The 22,399-nt window shown below is 34.2% G+C and overlaps 1 protein-coding gene across 1 annotated transcript; it reads left to right on the top strand.

Annotated features, from left to right (window-relative positions):
• The first annotated feature begins 3,378 nt into the window (after positions 1-3,378).
• LOC132751646 (uncharacterized) lies at positions 3,379-5,100 on the top strand. The gene has a single exon (XM_060741848.1). It carries the CDS (start codon positions 3,379-3,381, stop codon positions 5,098-5,100), a length of 1,722 nt encoding a protein of 573 aa, XP_060597831.1.
• Positions 5,101-22,399: the final 17,299 nt, after the last annotated feature.

Here is a 22,399-nt window from a genome sequence, read left to right as displayed (position 1 = left end):
AGTATGGTAATATATATAAATCAAAATCAAAGTTGATTTTTTTTCTTTTCATTCACAAGAAAAAATACACAAACGTACAAACAAGTCCGAATAAAACGTACAGTTCCACAACAACTCCAACATCATTTGTTTTTAGAAATATCCGGTAATTAATGCTGCACAGCGCAGCTCGATACACATTTCAAGCCCTTGCAGACAACACGAAGTATGTACAAATGTACCAAAACTAAAACAACGAGAAACAGAATGTATTGAATGGAATTAGTACATATAATATCCAAGTGTCCATTGAAAGCCGATAAAGTTTAACATTTTAAATAAAATACGGCTTATACTCACAACCCATGCAAGAAGAAATAGTCCAAATCAGTTTTGCATTTTGCCATATTTTCTTTCAGATTCATAATTAATTAACATAAACGATAAATAACTGACGTTGTTCAAGGAAATGTATATTAATATCCAAGCAAAACTATCTTTAACGTTCATCTTACGAAAAGGGAATGGGGCATTCTTTTTATAATTTAGGTATATTTTTGTTTTATGCTTAACATTTTCCAATATCACTAATGACAAAAATGAGAATAATGTCACATAAGTATTAGATTCTGCAACACTACCATGGCTTTTTGCGTAAGAAGAAACCTAGGAAAAATGAAAGAAATATACAACAGTATAAACAAAATCGTTTATAGAACAGTATGTATTTTCCATTATTTCGTGTGTTTTACCACGGACTTAAATTTGTAATCAAAGTTGTACACGAACGTAAAACAAAATAAAGAAAAACAGAATCCTTATAGAATAGATAAATACAGAATCCCTAAAGAAAGCCTAACACGGCAAATTTGAAAATGTTGCAGGCTCGGTTTGATTGAGCCTGTTCATGGACGGTACTGGAAAGTGCAAATTACCGTCCACGCCCCCTAGCACCGGCTTAAGCAGAATTCAACATTTAAACATGAAATAGTAAAATTTTGAATTTAGAAACATCCGCAGATGTGTTCATACGGCGGTTATCATGGAACCTTCAATGTGACACTGTAGTGCCATTCCATGAAAAGCGGCGTATGGTCCCCAAGTAATAAAAAGCGTGTGCCCTAAACGAGAAAACAATGGGCGGAACTAAATAAAATGGAATTTTGAAAGGGGATCAGAGGTTATGAAGCCTGCGTATCACAGATAAGACGTCAAAAGACAAACTTAAAAAGCAGGCAACATATCCTAAGGGTGATTCAACATTATTCAAGTAGGAATATTGGAACCACCCAACTAGAAATGCCGAAAAGTTGAAACTAAAAATACCACAAGCACAACAAATATGTCGTGCTGAACGATCTTCAAGAACGCCCAAAACAGCAACATTAAAAATATAACAGTCTCGGTTTGATTGAATCCGTAAATGGATGGTACTCTGGAAAGTACAATTTTTCATTCGCATCCCATAACACAGGCTTAAGCATAATATATACGACGGGGATCATCGAACTTTCAATGTGACACTAAAGTGCCATTAATGAAAGGGGCACATGGTCCCCGAGGTAAAAATAATTCCCTTGCCCTTTATCACAGATAAGACGTCAATGGACAAATTCAAAAAGAAGAAAACATAACCGGAAAGTTGATTCAAACGTATACTGTAACAATCCAAGTTGAAAGCTGTCAAGTACAACAAGCAATCGTCAATTGACTCAATCTTCTTGCAAACATTGATTTTGTGTACAGTACCATAACTTGGTAGAGATTATCTGTGCTTCAGTGGTAAGGCGCTGGACATAAATCCAGGTTTGCAAGTTAGATCCATCGCTTATCCAGTAACGAAACTATTATCTTAAAGAAATTGCAAAATGTTAAAGTTGTTCTAACGTTCTTTTGTATGATATAAAGTCAATACCACAAATATTGGAATTTTGTTTTTATTGATATGGATTTTATACAACAAATCAGCTTAGTTATACGGAGCAGAACATATGTCTGGCAGCGCTTTCATTAAAGTTTTATTCTTCTGTCCAAAATACTACCAACTATTGTCTTTAATAGTAATTAAGTTATAGACTTTCTTGATTATAATACATGTTATATAATCCACTTTCATTTGGTAACAAACACCTCGAAACACTGTCGAATAGTCATGTTTCATTAGTTATTCGCAATAAATATTGTTAAAATCTCATCGCTGAATTGTTGTCACCTTGTATTTTCCATGTAGTTAGTACTCTTTATTTTAACACTTGTATCATATTTAAATGTTTGTTGGCTCTTGATACAGAATAATTGAATCAACGCCAGCAATAAGTAATTTTCTGTCAATGATATACATTTAGAAATTTTCAATACTGATTGAAGGAAATTACGCAAAATGTTTTTTGGAACCACGTTTAAGGCCCGTTTATTTCAAGAAAAGAATACAAAAATACAAAAAACATAATAACTTTAGCATTTACATTGATACGTAATTTAAAATAAAAATAAATATATTTTTATGCCTTTAGTCAGGTATTATATCAGAATATATAAGACATTTTTAAAAGCTAAGAGGTTCATTAATTTATACAAATACTTAGGAAAGGGGGCAAAAGGATTAAAAAAGTAAATAAACTGCTGTGGTAGCATTTCTCTCTGCATGTACCTTTTTAGATATCAAACAATTCGATTACATTTATCCAGCAATTTTCAAAGTCTTCTAATTTATCATTTTGTAATGCAACATATTTTACAATAATATTTTTCTTTTGATGATACTTATGTCTAGAGTTTGTTTCCATATTTTACTGGTATAAATGTTATATTTTGAGAAGAGAAAAATATATCATGGCGTTTTTTATCTTTAGCATGAAAGAAAGATGTAAAATTGTTATACGTTACATTTATTGCTATTTCATTTAGCCATTTGAATAGATTATTCCAGAATATTTATACAGTTTGACAGTCTCAAAATAGGTGCTCTATACTTTCAACATCCATACAGCAATAAGAAAAACTACCTTTAATCTTCTTGGACACAAAGGTGATTAACCTTTGACAGCAGTAAAGACCCAGGCCAGTCAGCATGCACATTCGTGGAGTCTGACCAGATTCTGCTGCTGGAAGTTTTGTATTTCAATGATTTTGAAGTCTCTAATTGTTCACAATAAAAACAGGGCAAATCAAGGACACACATTAATCATATTAAGAGTTGATATCGTTAATATTGTATTCATGTGATTGAAATCATATGACAGATAACGTATGAGATAACAGATAAATGATTTTATTTATTTTTTTTATTCGGAGATGTTTTAATATGTTTTACAATGAATTCGAAACGATAATTCAGTGCCGCTTAGTGATTTAACTGAATGGAATTTCCAAAGGTTTGAAAAAGCATCGTTTAACAAAATGGCAGAGAGTGGAAGTAAAATCGGAGAGGAGGATGAAAGTCCAGGTCGTGTTAAGGAAAATTTGTGTCAAGCATGTTTAAGTAATGCTAAGCAAACTGTAGCTGACAAGTTTTGTTCAACTTGCTATGAATTTCAATGTAACGATTGTTCAAATGTACACAACGTGCTCCCAATCTTAAAAAGTCATAAATTGGTGAGCGTGAAAGAAGCTAATTCTACTAGTACTTTGTTTGAAATGAAGACCTTAGATATATGTAATCAACATCAAAAACGTTTTGAATTCTTATGTGAAGATGACAAGAAGTTTTGTTGCAGTAGTTGTGCTTTTGTTAATCATCGAAAATGTCACAGCGTTGTAGAAATTGAGAAGATTGCCAGGAAAATGACGTCATCAGGTTCTGGCTTAGGGAAGAAATTAAAGGAAGTCCGAGAAGCTGCTGAGGGGGTTTCAAGACATATTTGCTTTTCAAAAGATCAACTTGCTAAAGATATAAAAGAAATACAAATAGAGGTGAGACGAATGCGAAACGAAGTTATGAGAATGTTTGACGATTTAGAAGATTGCGTGACCAAGAAAGCAGAAGTTCTTCAAAGAGAAACATTACAAATTTTGGCAATGAAGCAAACACAACACGAGAAACATTTGGCTGATGTAACATCATGCTTAGAAACGATTGAAAGTATTTTCAAAAATGGAACTCCAGTACAGAAATATATAGCCGAACAGAAAATGGAGAGTAAAGTCAATGCTTTCTGCAGAAACATCAAGGAGGAATATAAGAAATTAGAGACGGTGAACATTTCTTTTCAATTTGACGAAACATTAAAACTACCGCCATTACCAATCATTGAATATGTTCCAGGACAATTACAATTAAAGTTTAATTGGCAGGAATATGTTAATTCCGTTGACAAGGCAATGATTTTAAAGCCAATTTCTGTCATTGATTTGAAAAAAACTGAAGATGATATCTATGAACCGTTGTATACAGGTATAGATTTCCTACCTGATGGTAGACTGGTGGCTGTGGATAACAAAAACAAGAAATGTTTTGTGTACAATGAGAAGCTTGAGAAAGTAGGATCATATCAGCTATCTTACACACCATTATCTGTTGTTGTGGTATCTGAGGAGGAAGTAGCGATAACAAGTGAGTATATAGAATTTCTACATGTAAGTAAATGTAATGAAATAAGTTCAAGTAGGACATGTAAAGTGAAAACGAAATATGACTCTGTATGTTTGAAAGATGATAGACAGTTTGTAGTAGGGACTTGGGATGAACCAAGACCTGTTCGTATTTTATCATTGACAGGAGAGGAGCATGACTTTAGTGTTAACTTTCCAAACAAGACATATCCTATAGACTCAAGCGCTTGTACTTACATAAAAAGCAGTGACAAAGTGGTGATTACAGATCGATACGAGCATACTGTCTACATATATGATATTAAGACAAACACAAGAGTCGTAGTGAAAGATGATCAGATACGACAACCACGTGGTGCAGCAGTTGGTCCTTTTGATACTATCCTGTTGTGTTGTCGTAAAACAAATATCATTGTACAGATATCACAAACAGGTCATATCTTATCATCGTACAAGATAGATATGAAATATCCGTGTAAAATATGTGTTTCTTGTGATAAATTATTTCTTGTTGTTACAAATAACTGTCTTGGAAAAAAGATTATGCAGAAATTCAAAATATCAGCATAACAGCACCATGTTCTTTTTCACGTAAAAAATTTACACAAACATTCAAAGTTATTGAAAATGAAACAAGAATTTATCGGTTACATATGAAGGATGGATCATGGAATTATACTTATGTTCTAGCACCAATGTAGCTGTTTATAAAGAAGACAATCAAACAAGACAATATGCTGAAAAAAGTGTGTTTTTTTCAAAATGTAGCCAATGTATGTATGCTATGACAGACAAATTTATCATCGCTAACATCAGGAGTAAACAATTCTTTATAATTAATAATTTCATTTGATATATTTATTTAATTTTAGGCACACGCGCATTAAATTTATAATTAATCAATAAATCGACACATTGATTTTTTATGTACAGAATTATTCCACCCGAGTCTGTAAATTTTATGTAATTTATTGTGATAAATGCTCCGGAGGAACACCCTTTCTCTAAATTTGTATTTTGCACGTCATTTATGTAAAGCAGTTATGTTCTGTACCATAGCTATCTTATTTTATTAATCATCATATAGTGTTGACTTTATTATCATATATGAGTTTTGTAAATATCAATTTGCCGAAGCTTTTTTTGTTCAAACATTAGTGATATAGTGTCACTACCTTATTTTAATATCTTAAACTATTCTGCCTTATAAGAGAGTGATCATATCCTGCCTGACCTGAAATTGATTAGCCTTTGCCACAAGTATACAGCCAAACCAGCATGTATTGTTTGATTTTATTAACCTGTCAATTCCATACTGATTATACGGTCAATGCACAGAATATATTAATATTCGATAAATGTTCGGTAAATTCCGTGAGATGAGCGCAGTAAGATGCGATTAAATTCATTTTGTTATTTTGAATTAGTTACACTGGCCGTTATAGTGCAATAGGGTAAACCACTGGTATATTTTTTCTGAATGTTCAACGTGTTGTAGGATCGAGACAGAGTATGTCCAGTATTTTTTTTATTCATAACTATTTTCAACATGTTTTTTAAGTTATGGTTGTTCCGTTTTTAATATGTTTTACACCTTTTGTAAACACTATACATTTGTATATAACAATTTTTAAGAATTAATACTGAAAATTCATTCCGATTAAAATCAATAAATGTGACAATTCAGTGTTTCTTAGTTGGTTCATATCAGTGTAGACAAATTGCAAGCGCCTGACCATTTTCATTAAAATATACTTGAAAATAAAGAAATAATAAGTCTAAAAAGAATGTCAAAAAGGGGGGTCGAACCTCGGACCCCTCATGCATTAGGTAATCACTTAACCGACTTTGCTATTGCGGATGTTACAAGAACCTACATTAATCTAGTGAAAGTTTTCCAAACGTAAGTGATATACTCCAAATTAATTCTCGTAAAATAAACGGAAAAAACCGAAGTGGGATCGAATATGTAAATTAGTGCTATAATGTATTCATAATTGACAGGTCAATAAAATCAGACTATACATTCCAGCTGTCTGACCAGCCTATTTACCGTTGGTAAATCAAACAAACATGCTCAATGTTTCTATTCAATTATTGAAATCTCTTACACAAGAGTCGTATTGAAGGACAATCAGATAAAGGAGCCATGTACTGCAGTAGTTGGACCTTCTGATACTATCCTGTTATGTTGTCGTACGTCAAACACTATTGTGCAGATACCCCAAACAGGTCAGTTCTTATCAAGTTAGATATAAAAATGCCGTGTAGTGTGTATGTGTGTGTGTCATTTTACAAGTCATTTTCTTGTCGCAAGTGCTTGTATTGCAATTATGAAAATGCAGAAATTGAAAATATCATAGATAATGATAGGGCAATTTTTTTACATAGAAGATAACGTACAGACACACGAAGTTGCTAAAGAATGAAACAATATTTTGCGGAGACAAATGATGTATGGCTTTTGAATGTGTACAAATCCAAAACGCTGTGATAAAATTAGAAGATTGTTTTGTTGTGTATTTTTTGCACCTGTGCGTTACATTAAAAATTTACCATTTAAATGACAGACAAAGCGAGTTTTGGTCCTTTATTTAGCACGTCATATATGTGAACTACATCACGGTCTAAATGAACTAAATCATTTACCTTTACATAATGTTGTCTGCATTATTATACTTATATCAATTTTCAATATTATTATTGTTTTATTCAATTGTCATCTTTCATATGAAATCTTTTTGTTCTGTCTTGCTAAACACAGTATATAGTCAAATTATGAAAATACGATCATTTAAGTCGTAGTGAAGGAAGTTTTTATCATCGTACAATGGCTGAGTAGTGTGTATATGTCACTCGGTAAATAATTTCTGGCTTTAAAATTAACTGTCCTAGAAATACAAAAATACAGATAATAAGATATCGTAATAATAGCAGTCAAAAAGATCATCAAGACAATTTAAACAAATAAAGTACAAATGTAGTTAATACTTGAAACAAGATTTGGACGGTGACATAACTATGAACACAGATACTATTTTGCTCATTGTCTGAAAGTTCATGTTCGTACACACATACAATTACGCAAATCAGTTTAACATTGTTCATTATGTTTTGATAAACAGATTAAGTGTAACAAACACCTGTTTGCTTATTTCAGTTTTATCATTATTTGAAACTGTTGTTTTGTAATGGCTTATTTACTACAGTCCATTCACTGTATCAGGGACTTCTATATTAAAATACAAAAATGGTTACCAAATGTATAGAACCTGGTTAGACAGACAGTAGGTATGTACAGTTTTATCAGGCTCTTTACTAATGACAAAGACTAATCTCTGTCAGTTCCAGCTGGTGTATGGTTAAAAGGGTACAAATGTATAGTACTGTACTTGATACATTATGTCATAATAAAAAAACAGTTTTATAATTATTGTAAACTTTTACATGATTATGTATTGTTTCTTTTCGGTATCAAAACAGTATCTATTATCAAGTATTCATTGTGTTTAATCAATATGAATAAAGGTATCTATCCATGGTTGATGAAGTGTTTTGCGTTTTATCTCCCTTTTTAATGTCAAATTACCACATCTGTTTATACTATGAGATAACATTTGTTCGATTAGTTTTTTTGAGTTATTAGTACGTCTTTGCTTATAACATATAGCGATCACTTTTGTTTTAAGTAATAACAATTGAAATGTTCAAACAATAATATATTTGTTTCTATTTTGAACCGTTGTGAAACCAAAAATTTGATAATGGTGATTGGTGAACAAAAATTGAGGGACTATGTTTCTTAGACATTCTCGTTTGACCGGCAAGTTGGTTTGTATGCAAAATCAAAGTAAAATACATATCTACTTCCGAAAATGCTTAGAACTTGACCTATCCTTGAAATTAGAGAACCTTCGTGCATAACGGATCTCGGTAGTTTGCAAACGCATGTCAGCAGCGTAGAGCTCATAATTCCCTTTCGGACAACGTCTCGTACAACGTGATGTGTGCATTAAGCCACAAACTTTACGATGAACTGACTTTGTTAGTGATCGCACTGGACTTACATTTCAATGCCATATTGAATATTTGGCTATTCCTGGCCTTTTTTTGCCGAAACATATGTTTTGCTCAGACTTATAAATATACACGAAATAGCTCACTTTTTGTGACAATGATTTGTGCCCGATTGCAATGAATTGCAGTCATGCTTAACCCATTACTTCATGAGCATTTTGTGAAAAATGGCTGTTTTCATTTACAAGTTCAAATTAGTATAAAACGGCCTTTGTAACGACATGTTCAGTTTTAAATTTCCTGTTACCATGGCAACAAGGGGACATTCCAAAAATTGGCAAAAAAATCGCTATTTTGCGTTGATTTTTTCCGTCAAAATTGATTTCAAGGTGCTGCAATTTCTCAATGGATTGATATGGAGTCAAAGGCTTTTCAGCGTTGGTTATACGTTACCTTATGATCGACCAGGGGTCATTTTAAACCTCTAACAAGTCCAAAAATTTTCTTGGCGATGAGGGGGACTACCGCCCCCCTTCAAACCCCCCAAACAGAAGGGGGCACATCCCCCTTCTGGCAACCCCCTGGAGTTTCTTTTAAATAAGGGGCGGCGCCAAAAAAGTGGTCACTTTTTAAAGCAGCATTTCTCAAACACCCCAAGTAATGGGGGCGTAAATAGTGGTCAGATTTCCACCAATTGAGACAGCAAAAAGGGGGTTGGGGTGAAAAAGGCGTTAAAAGGCTTGTGTATCTGGTAATGGGTTAAAGCAGAAGACCTTAGCTGTTATGCAAAACAAAACATATAATTTTCGGCGCACCATTTCTGCTACAGTGATCATTGTTTCAGAACCATTAGAAGCCGTTCCTTGCAAAAATGTTCGCATCTAAATTTACCTTGAAATACACACGAAAACGCGAACATTTATAAGATACACTTTGTGACATTTATTTTCTCTCGATTGCAATCAATCGCATATATTCTTAACGCAGGGGTATTAACTTTCTAACAAGACTTGTTATATAATAATCGCTGATTTATTGCCGTCACTGTGACTATTGTTTCACAGCCAGTTGAATCTAAATTTCCGTCACATTTGTGCAGAAAATGGAATTGTCGAAGTAATAGAAACAAGTATATTCTGGCAAGGCAAAACTCATACGTCTTTGTGTGAGACATACTTTCAATATTTCCAAAAAAAAAATATAAAAAAAATGCAGACGACAAAATTTTGTCATATGAATTCGCGAACGCAATTACAATGTATTTGGTAATGTTTTCGAACTAGTAACATGTGTTTTCTTATCTGTTTTATTATCATACCTTTTATCATGAGCAGAGATTACTTATGATAAGTTGTGTGATTAATCATCATCATCATCATAGTCACCATCATCATCATCGTCATCATCATTATCATCATCATCATCATCATAGTACATATGATTCATCCCCATAACGTGTCATAATCAATACTATAAAAATAGACATTTTATTCACTGCTAACATAATATATCTGTTATAATGGATACGTAAGGAAGTATATCTCAGACAAATCACCAAAAGAATCAACGTTGAACATTTTGCCAAGTTTTATACATTCACACAAGAATAACAAGTTAGAAAGAAAGTGAAAACAAATTGGCTTATCTCCCGTTGACCACGGTCATATAGAACCAAACGTAAATGGCGATTACGTCCCTTTAACAGTCGATATCTTAATAAAAAGGCTAATGACGCTGATACAAAAGTCACTATCTGCTGCGCTCTGATTCTATTTCGATCTTCTGCAAAATGTCTTTCGATATGACAAATCAGCAGCACGTTTTAAGGGACTTACTTTCTGTGAAGAAATGACCACCGGTAACCGTAATGCTGTAATATCTCGTACATTTATATATCACCGGTACCAAAGGGCGTAGGAGGTGTATATACTGGACTTTTTCTAGAAACAATTCCCTGTCCATCTAACGGGGCTCTTATTTCATGAAATGAAACAGTATATTACGTTTCTGATTTCTTTACCAGAGACGTATGTTTCTTTTCATTTTTTTTTACATCATCTGTATGAATTAAGATAAAAAAACTACTCTGAATATTCGTGCACATTTCGTTATGAAATTTACTATTTTGGATATTCATGTTTGCTTCAAAACGTTCGCAACGGTTTTGGCATGTCATATCCTCTTACATTCTCGTTTGACCGGCAAGTTGGTTTGCATGCAAAATCAAAGTAAAATACATATCTACTTCCGAAAATGCTTAGAACTTGACCTATCCTTGAAATTAGAGAACATTCGTGCATAACGGTTCTCTGTAGTTTGCAAACGCATGTCAGCAGCGTAGAGCTCATAATTCCCTTTCGGACAACGTCTCGTACAACGTGACGTGTGCATTAAGCCACAAACTTTACGATGAACTGACTTTGTTAGTGATCGCACTGGACTTACATTTCAATGCCATATTGAATATTTGGCTATTCCTGGCCTTTTTTGCCGAAACATATGTTTTGCTCAGACTTATAAATATACACGAAATAGCTCACTTTTTGTGACAATGATTTGTGCCCGATTGCAATGAATTGCAGTCATGCTTAACCCATTACTTCATGAGCATTTTGTGAAAAATGGCTGTTTTCATTTACAAGTTCAAATTAGTATAAAACGGCCCTTGTAACGACATGTTCAGTTTTAAATTTCCTGTTACCATGGCAACAAGGGGACATTCCAAAAATTGTCAAAAAATCGCTATTTTGCGTTGATTTTTTCCATCAAAATTGATTTCAAGTTGCTGCAATTTCTCAATGGATTGATATGGAGTCAAAGGCTTTTCAGCGTTGGTTATACGTTACCTTATGATCGACCAGGGGTCATTTTAAGCCTCTAACAAGTCCAAAAATTTTCTTGGCGATGAGGGGGACTACCGCCCCCCTTCAAACCCCCCAAACAGAAGGGGGCACATCCCCCTTCTGGCAACCCCCTGGAGTTTCTTTTAAATAAGGGGCGGCGCCAAAAAAGTGGTCACTTTTTAAAGCAGCATTTCTCAAACACCCCAAGTAATGGGGGCGTAAATAGTGGTCAGATTTCCACCAATTGAGACAGCAAAAAGGGGGTTGTGGTGAAAAAGGCGTTAAAAGGCTTGTGTATCTGGTAATGGGTTAAAGCAGAAGACCTTAGCTGTTATGCAAAACAAAACATATAATTTTCGGCGCACCATCTCTGCTACAGTGATCATTGTTTCAGAACCATTAGAAGCCGTTCCTTGCACAAAAAATTCGCATGTAAATTTACCTTGAAATACACACGAAAACGCGAACATTTATAAGATACACTTTGTGACATTTATTTTCTCTCGATTGCAATCAATCGCATATATTCTTAACGCAGGGGTATTAACTTTCTAACAAGACTTGTTATATAATAATCGCTGATTTATTGCCGTCACTGTGACTATTGTTTCACAGCCAGTTGAATCTAAATTTCCGTCACATTTGTGCAGAAAATGGAGTTGTCGAAGTAATAGAAACAAGTATATTCTGGCAAGGCAAAACTCATATGTCTTTGTGTGAGACATATTTCATATTTCAAAAAAAAAAAAAAAAAAAAAAAAAAAAAAATGCAGACGACAAAATTTTGTCATATGAATTCGCGAACGCAATTACAATGTATTTGGTAATGTTTTCGAACTAGTAACATGTGTTTTCTTATCTGTTTTATTATCATACCTTTTATCATGAGCAGAGATTACTTATGATACGTTGTGTGAATTAATCATCATCATCATCATAGTCACCATCATCATCATCATCATCGTCATCATCATTATCATCATCATCATCATCATCATCATAGTACATATGATTCATCCCCATAACGTGTCATAATCAATACTATAAAAATAGACATTTTATTCACTGCTAACATAATATATCTGTTATAATGGATACGTAAGGAAGTATTTCTCAGACAAATCACCAAAAGAATCAACGTTGAACATTTTGCCAAGTTTTATACATTCACACAAGAATAACAAATTAGAAAGAAAGTGGAAACAAATTGGCTTATCTCCCGTTGTCCACGGTCAAATAGAACCTAACGTAAATGGCGATTACGTCCCTTTAACAGTCGATATCTTAATAAAAAGGCTAATGACGCTGATACAAAAGTCACTATCTGCTGCGCTCTGATTCTATTTCGATCTTTTGCAAAATGTCTTTCGATATGACAAATCAGCAGCACGTTTTAAGGCACTTACTTTCTGTGAAGAAATGACCACCGGTAACCGTAATGCTGTAGTATCTCGTACATTTATATATCACCGGTACCAAAGGGCGTAGGAGGTGTATATACTGGACTTTTTCTAGAAACAATTCCCTGTTCATCTAACGGGGCTCTTATTTCATGAAATGAAACAGTATATTACGTTTCTGATTTCTTTACCAGAGACGGAGGGATTTTTTCATTTTTTTTTTTACATTTGTATTTTTTTATATCATCTGTATGAATTAAGATAAAAAAACTACTCTGAATATTCGTGCACATTTCGTTATGAAATTTACTATTTTGGATATTCATGTTTGCTTCAAAACGTTCGCAACGGTTTTGGCATGTCATATCCTCTTACATTCTCGTTTGACCGGCAAGTTGGTTTGTATGCAAAATCAAAGTAAAATACATATCTACTTCCGAAAATGCTTAGAACTTGACCTATCCTTGAAATTAGAGAACCTTCGTGCATAACGGATCTCGGTAGTTTGCAAACGCATGTCAGCAGCGTAGAGCTCATAATTCCCTTTCGGACAACGTCTCGTACAACGTGACGTGTGCATTAAGCCACAAACTTTACGATGAACTGACTTTGTTAGTGATCGCACTGGACTTACATTTCAATGCCATATTGAATATTTGGCTATTCCTGGCTTTTTTTTGCCGAAACATATGTTTTACTCAGACTTATAAATATACACGAAATAGCTCACTTTTTGTGACAATGATTTGTGCCCGATTGCAATGAATTGCAGTCATGCTTAACCCATTACTTCATGAGCATTTTGTGAAAAATGGCTGTTTTCATTTACAAGTTCAAATTAGTATAAAACGGCCTTTGTAACGACATGTTCAGTTTTAAATTTCCTGTTACCATGGCAACAAGGGGACATTCCAAAAATTGTCAAAAAATCGCTATTTTGCGTTGATTTTTTCCATCAAAATTGATTTCAAGTTGCTGCAATTTATCAATGGATTGATATGGAGTCAAAGGCTTTTCAGCGTTGGTTATACGTTACCTTATGATCGACCAGGGGTCATTTTAAGCCTCTAACAAGTCCAAAAATTTTCTTGGCGATGAGGGGGACTACCGCCCCCCTTCAAACCCCCCAAACAGAAGGGGGCACATCCCCCTTCTGGCAACCCCCTGGAGTTTCTTTTAAATAAGGGGCGGCGCCAAAAAAGTGGTCACTTTTTAAAGTAGCATTTCTCAAACACCCCAAGTAATGGGGGCGTAAAAAGTGGTCAGATTTCAACCAATTGAGACAGCAAAAAGGGGGTTGTGGTGAAAAAGGCGTTAAAAGGCTTGTGTATCTGGTAATGGGTTAAAGCAGAAGACCTTAGCTGTTATGCAAAACAAAACATATAATTTTCGGCGCACCATCTCTGCTACAGTGATCATTGTTTCAGAACCATTAGAAGCCGTCCCTTGCACAAAAAATTCGCATGTAAATTTACCTTGAAATACACACGAAAACGCGAACATTTATAAGATACACTTTGTGACATTTATTTTCTCTCGATTGCAATCAATCGCATATATTCTTAACGCAGGGGTATTAACTTTCTAACAAGACTTGTTATATAATAATCGCTGATTTATTGCCGTCACTGTGACTATTGTTTCACAGCCAGTTGAATCTAAATTTCCGTCACATTTGTGCAGAAAATGGAGTTGTCGAAGTAATAGAAACAAGTATATTCTGGCAAGGCAAAACTCATACGTCTTTGTGTGAGACATATTTTCAATATTTCAAAAAAAAAAAAAAAAAAAAAAAAAAAAATGCAGACGACAAAATTTTGTCATATGAATTCGCGAACGCAATTACAATGTATTTGGTAATGTTTTCGAACTAGTAACATGTGTTTTCTTATCTGTTTTATTATCATACCTTTTATCATGAGCAGAGATTACTTATGATAAGTTGTGTGATTAATCATCATCATCATCATAGTCACCATCATCATCATCGTCATCATCATTATCATCATCATCATCATCATAGTACATATGATTCATCCCCATAACGTGTCATAATCAATACTATAAAAATAGACATTTTATTCACTGCTAACATAATATATCTGTTATAATGGATACGTAAGGAAGTATTTCTCAGACAAATCACCAAAAGAATCAACGTTGAACATTTTGCCAAGTTTTATACATTCACACAAGAATAACAAATTAGAAAGAAAGTGGAAACAAATTGGCTTATCTCCCGTTGACCACGGTCAAATAGAACCTAACGTAAATGGCGATTACGTCCCTTTAACAGTCGATATCTTAATAAAAAGGCTAATGACGCTGATACAAAAGTCACTATCTGCTGCGCTCTGATTCTATTTCGATCTTTTGCAAAATGTCTTTCGATATGACAAATCAGCAGCACGTTTTAAGGCACTTACTTTCTGTGAAGAAATGACCACCGGTAACCGTAATGCTGTAGTATCTCGTACATTTATATATCACCGGTACCAAAGGGCGTAGGAGGTGTATATACTGGACTTTTTCTAGAAACAATTCCCTGTTCATCTAACGGGGCTCTTATTTCATGAAATGAAACAGTATATTACGTTTCTGATTTCTTTACCAGAGACGGAGGGATTTTTTCATTTTTTTTTTACATTTGTATTTTTTTATATCATCTGTATGAATTAAGATAAAAAAAACTACTCTGAATATTCGTGCACATTTCGTTATGAAATTTACTATTTTGGATATTCATGTTTGCTTCAAAACGTTCGCAACGGTTTTGGCATGTCATATCCTCTTACATTCTCGTTTGACCGGCAAGTTGGTTTGTATGCAAAATCAAAGTAAAATACATATCTACTTCCGAAAATGCTTAGAACTTGACCTATCCTTGAAATTAGAGAACCTTCGTGCATAACGGATCTCGGTAGTTTGCAAACGCATGTCAGCAGCGTAGAGCTCATAATTCCCTTTCGGACAACGTCTCGTACAACGTGATGTGTGCATTAAGCCACAAACTTTACGATGAACTGACTTTGTTAGTGATCGCACTGGACTTACATTTCAATGCCATATTGAATATTTGGCTATTCCTGGCCTTTTTTTGCCGAAACATATGTTTTGCTCAGACTTATAAATATACACGAAATAGCTCACTTTTTGTGACAATGATTTGTGCCCGATTGCAATGAATTGCAGTCATGCTTAACCCATTACTTCATGAGCATTTTGTGAAAAATGGCTGTTTTCATTTACAAATTCAAATTGTTAGGACCCTGGACTTCATTTCAATGCCTTTAATTCGGTATTCCTGGTTTTTGCGAAAATATTTTTGCTCAGATTTTATACACAAATAGCTCATTTTTGGACAATGATTTGTCAGTTTGCAATGATTGATAGCTTACCATTACTTATGAGCAGTTTGTAAAATGGCTTTTCAAAAATTCAATTGATAGAACGCCCTTGTAACGACACAGTTAAATTTCCTTTACCTGGCAACACGGGCATTAAAAATGGCAAAAAATGTATTTGCGTTGATTTTTCATCAAAATTATTTCAAGTTGGTCAGATTACAATTGAGAGCAAAAGGTTGGTAAGCGTTAGCTTTGTACGTAATGTTAAGCAAGACAGTTCAAAAAAAACTAATTTTGGCGCCCATCCCACAGAATGCAACCTTGACCCTGATTTCTTAAATTACCTAAATCCTAAAGCAACATTTAAAACCTGTGAGTATTTTCGATTCACAATGAAATCTAAGAGGGGTATTAACTTAAAAGCTTGTTATTATATGTAAGCGAGACTATGTTTCAAAACTAAATTTCCGCACATTTTGCAAAGTGTCAAGTATAGAAACATATATTCTGCAACAACTCATAGTTTTGTTGAATTTTAACAAAAAAAAAAAAAATGGACAAATTTTCATTGAATCAACGCAATTCAAGATGGTAATTTTCAACAGACTGTGTTTTTTATCTGTTTTTTTCATACTTATATGTTACATGATAATTTGTAAATTCAATATCAAGTAATAACATATTCTCACATCTCATAGTTTATATTATCCAAAGTAAATCAACAAAAATACATTTATTACTGCAACAATTACAATGATTGGAAGTTTTCAACAATACAAGATCAACGTTAAATTGCAGTTTATAATTACAAGAAAACAATGAAGAAGTGAACAATCTTATCTCCGTACCACGTCAATAAACAACTAAATGTACTCTTTCATCATACTTATAAGTAATACTATAAAATCATATCTGCTGCTTATTTATTATTTGAAAAGTTTTCTAGACAAATCACACAGTTAATTACTTTTGAAGAAATACACCGTAACGTAATGGAAATCTCGACATTATTCCCGTACCAAGGGCTAATAAACTGACTTTTCGAACATCCCTTTAACGGGCTCTATTTATAAGAAAAGTATATAGTCTATTCTTTCCGAACGATTTTTTTATTTACATGATTTATAAATTATGTAAAAAAACCGATCGTCATCGTAGAAATTACATTTATATTCAGGTTCAAACGTTGCAACGGTTTTGCTGCATATCCCTATTCTCTTTACCGGGTTGTTGATGAAATCAAAGTAATACTTCTCTTCCAAATGTAGATTCCTTCTTAATTGACTTTGATAACGTTGTATTTAAACATGTCACCGTAGACTATCTGCTGCGCTCTGATTCTATTTCGATCTTCTGCAAAATGTCTTTCGATATGACAAATCCAGCAGCACGTTTTAAGGGACTTACTTTCTGTGAAGAAATGACCACCGGTAACCGTAATGCTGTAATATCTCGTACATTTATATATCACCGGTACCAAAGGGCGTAGGAGGTGTATATACTGGACTTTTTCTAGAAACAATTCCCTGTCCATCTAACGGGGCTCTTATTTCATGAAATGAAACAGTATATTACGTTTCTGATTTCTTTACCAGAGACGTATGTTTCTTTTCATTTTTTTTTACATTTGTATCTTTGTTATAAATTAAGATAAAAAACTACTCTGAATATTCGTGCACATTTCGTTATGAAATTTACTATTTTGGATATTCATGTTTGCTTCAAAACGTTCGCAACGGTTTTGGCATGTCATATCCTCTTACATTCTCGTTTGACCGGCAAGTTGGTTTGCATGCAAAATCAAAGTAAAATACATATCTACTTCCGAAAATGCTTAGAACTTGACCTATCCTTGAAATTAGAGAACATTCGTGCATAACGGTTCTCTGTAGTTTGCAAACGCATGTCAGCAGCGTAGAGCTCATAATTCCCTTTCGGACAACGTCTCGTACAACGTGACGTGTGCATTAAGCCACAAACTTTACGATGAACTGACTTTGTTAGTGATCGCACTGGACTTACATTTCAATGCCATATTGAATATTTGGCTATTCCTGGCTTTTTTTGCCGAAACATATGTTTTACTCAGACTTATAAATATACACGAAATAGCTCACTTTTTGTGACAATGATTTGTGCCCGATTGCTATGAATTGCAGTCATGCTTAACCCATTACTTCATGAGCATTTTGTGAAAAATGGCTGTTTTCATTTACAAGTTCAAATTAGTATAAAACGGCATTTGTAACGACATGTTCAGTTTTAAATTTCCTGCTACCATGGCAACAAGGGGATATTCCGAAAATTGGCAAAACAATCGCTATTTTGCGTTGATTTTTTCCATCAAAATTGATTTCAAGGTGCTGCAATTTCTCAATGGATTGATATGGTGTCAAAGGCTTTTCAGCGTTGGTTATACGTTACCTTATGATCGACCAGGGGTCATTTTAAGCCTCTAACAAGTCCAAAAATTTTCTTGGCGATGAGGGGGACTACCGCCCCCCTTCAAACCCCCCAATCAGCAGCACGTTTTAAGGGACTTACTTTCTGTGAAGAAATGACCACCGGTAACCGTAATGCTGTAATATCTCGTACATTTATATATCACCGGTACCAAAGGGCGTAGGAGGTGTATATACTGGACTTTTTCTAGAAACAATTCCCTGTTCATCTAACGGGGCTCTTATTTCATGAAATAAAACAGTATATTACGTTTCTGATTTCTTCACCAGAGACGAAGGGGTTTTTTTTCATTTTTTTAACATTTGTATTTTTGTTATATCAACTGTATGAATTAAGATAAAAAAAACTACTCTGAATATTCGTGCACATTTCGTTATGAAATTTACTATTTTGGATATTCATGTTTGCTTCAAAACGTTCGCAACGGTTTTGGCATGTAATATCCTCTTACATTCTCGTTTGACCGGCAAGTTGGTTTGTATGCAAAGTAAAATACATATCTACTCTCGAAAATGCTTAGAACTTGACCTATCCTTGAAATTAGAGAACATTCGTGCATAACGGTTCTCTGTAGTTTGAAAACGCATGTCAGCGGCGTAGAGCTCATAATTCCCTTTCGGACAACGTCTCGTACAACGTGACGTGTGCATTAAGCTACAAACTTTACGATGAACTGACTTTGTTAGTGATCGCACTGGACTTACATTTCAATGCCATATTGAATATTTGGCTATTCCTGGCTTTTTTCCCGAAACATATGTTTTACTCAGACTTAAAAATATACACGAAATAGCTCACTTTTTGTGACAATGATTTGTGCCTGATTGCAATGAATTGCAGTCATGCTTAACCCATTACTTCATGAGCATTTTGTGAAAAATGGCTGTTTTCATTTACAAGTTCAAATTAGTATAAAACGGCCTTTGTAACGACATGTTCAGTTTTAAATTTCCTGTTACCGTGGCAAAAAATCGCTATTTTGCGTTGATTTTTTCCATCAAAATTGATTTCAAGGTGCTGCAATTTCTCAATGGATTGATATGGAGTCAAAGGCTTTTCAGCGTTGGTTATACGTTACCTAATGAGGGTCATTTTAAGCCTCTAACAAGTCCAAAAATTTTCTTGGCGATGAGGGGGATTACCGCCCCCCTTCAAACCCCCCAAACAGAGGGGGCATACCCCCCTTCTGGCAACCCCCTGGAGTTTCTTTTAAATAAGGGGCGGCGCCAAAAAAGTGGTCACTTTTTAAAGCAGCATTTCTCAAACACCCCAAGTAATGGGGGCGTAAATAGTGGTCAGATTTCCACCAATTGAGACAGCAAAAAGGGGGTTGGGGTGAAAAAGGCGTTAAAAGGCTTGTGTATCTGGTAATGGGTTAAAGCAGAAGACCTTAGCTGTTATGCAAAACAAAACATATAATTTTCGGCGCACCATTTCTGCTACAGTGATCATTGTTTCAGAACCATTAGAAGCCGTTCCTTGCAAAAATGTTCGCATCTAAATTTACCTTGAAATACACACGAAAACGCGAACATTTATACATTTATAAGATACGCTTTGTGACATTTATTTTCTCTCGATTGCAATCAATCGCATATATTCTTAACGCAGGGGTATTAACTTTCTAACAAGACTTGTTATATAATAATCGCTGAATTATTGCCATCACTGTGACTATTGTTTCACAACCAGTTGAATCTAAATTTCCGTCACATTTGTGCAGAAAAGGCAAAACAAAAAGGCAAGGCAAAACTCATATGTCTTTGTATGAGACATATTTTCAATATTTCAAAAAAAAATGCAGACGACAAAATTTTGTCATATGAATTCGCGAACGCAATTACAATGTATTTGGTAATGTTTTCGAACTAGTAACACATGTTTTCTTATCTGTTTTATTATCATACCTTTTATCATTAGCAGAGATAACATATGATAAGTTGTGTGAATTAATCATCATCATCCTCATAGTCATCATCATCATCATCATCGTCATCATCATCATCATCATCATAGAACATATGATTCATCCCCATAACGTGTCATAATCAATACTATAAAAATAAACATTTTATTCACTGCTAACATAATATATCTGTTATAATGGATACGTAAGGAAGTATATCTCAGACAAATCACCAAAAGAATCAACGTTGAACATTTTGCCGAGTTTTTTACATTCACACAAGAACAACAAGTTAGAAAGAAAGTGAAAACAAATTGGCTTATCTCCCGTTGACCACGGTCATATAGAACCAAACGTAAATGGCGATTACGTCCCTTTAACAGTCGACATCTTAATAAAAAGGCTAATGACGCTGATACAAAAGTCACTATCTGCTGCGCTCTGATTCTATTTCGATCTTCTGCAAAATGTCTTTCGATAATTATTGATCTATTATGTTTACAGGAGATCGGCGCATCTATCCAAGGACCACACTTATACATGAACATGTTTGTATGCCCTTCAGGGTTTCTTTCTCCAAAAAATCTCGATTATCTAGATATTACTTCGAGGTTAATACTTGGTTGCTCCTCGTCATTATGCGATAATGGCCCGCAGATGTGCATAATGGCCTGAGGGCCATTATCGCATAATGGCGAACAGCAAGTATTAACGTCTTTAATACCTATGTCCGAAATACGGCGTTTAGACATGGCCGATAATCTTGGTTGTCGCCCTTTTTAGAAACAAACAGTTTTCAAAGTAAACAAAAATATGTCATACTGTACAGTTTAACACTCCGATTAACTTAGAAAACAAGACAACACAAAATAAATACATGTATAAGAAAATGTTGTTTTATTGTTGTTTTTATCGATAAATACAGAATCCTACTCTTCACATTTTTGTGAGAATTACATTTAGATCTTGTGCCAGTTTTATATGAAGTTGTGTGCCTTCAAGAACGGTTTCTGAGACTGTCTAGGTCTAAGACTAAATGCGAACGATCCGACCTTTCCTACAGTCAATCTAAAATCAGTTTTGGAATTTTTTAGGGTCATGTTTTGTCTTGAGTTTATAAATCTTCAATGATAAGCTTTGCTGATTATGATTAATTATGTCATTAAAACTTGTGTGTAAGTGACAACAGTTCATTCAACGTCAGCAGCCATCTTGAAAGTCACTGAGAGGTGATGACGTCATTCTGCACGTGTGATCATTCGCTCGCCCATTATGGAAAAATAATGCCGAGTAGCAAGGCGGCCAAAATTGCATAATGACCTATATCTTGCCATAATGGCCCTGAAATAACATAGATTGTGTTACTATATATAGTAACAAAGGTATTAAAGAACAGTATAAGTGTGACTGTGACTGTGTTGCTGAGTCGTGTAAGGGTTCCGTTCATTGGACGTCGCCCTTCCTTGCTGACCTTTGTTCTGCATATTTAAAAGCAAACAAAACACTTTTTTGTTGACAGGTCTTTTATGACGACATTATATTTTTTATAATTCAATATTCCATATTATATTCTATTCAGTCAAAAAGCAAATAATGGTTTAATATTACAATGACACTTTAATCAGTCGTAAACCTAAAATCATTGTCAAGAAAATAAAATAATGACATTAAAACAGTAACAATAAACATATAAAGTGTATCATTCTGAAACAAATTATTTGAAATATTAAATGCATGCTATGAGGTTTTCCCAATGGGCAATATATTAAACAAGGTAAAGGTGTTAAATGAACATAAAACCCCGAGGCGTTGTTCATATGTAATATCTACTTCTTTTAATCAGTGTTTTTATATAATCGCCCCACGATTCAAACTTGCACTTTTGTCAATTTT

Source organism: Ruditapes philippinarum, unplaced genomic scaffold (assembly GCF_026571515.1).
Source record: "Ruditapes philippinarum isolate M1 unplaced genomic scaffold, ASM2657151v2 ctg2771_1_1_1_1, whole genome shotgun sequence".
Lineage (NCBI taxonomy): Eukaryota > Metazoa > Mollusca > Bivalvia > Venerida > Veneridae > Ruditapes > Ruditapes philippinarum.
Note: the sequence above shows the minus strand (reverse complement) of the source record. Positions and strands in the feature narration are given on the sequence as shown.

Coding starts and splice junctions, on each gene's coding strand:
- LOC132751646 (XM_060741848.1), top strand. CDS start 3,379: ATGGCAGAGAGTGGAAGTAAAATCGGAGAGGAGGATGAAAGTCCAGGT.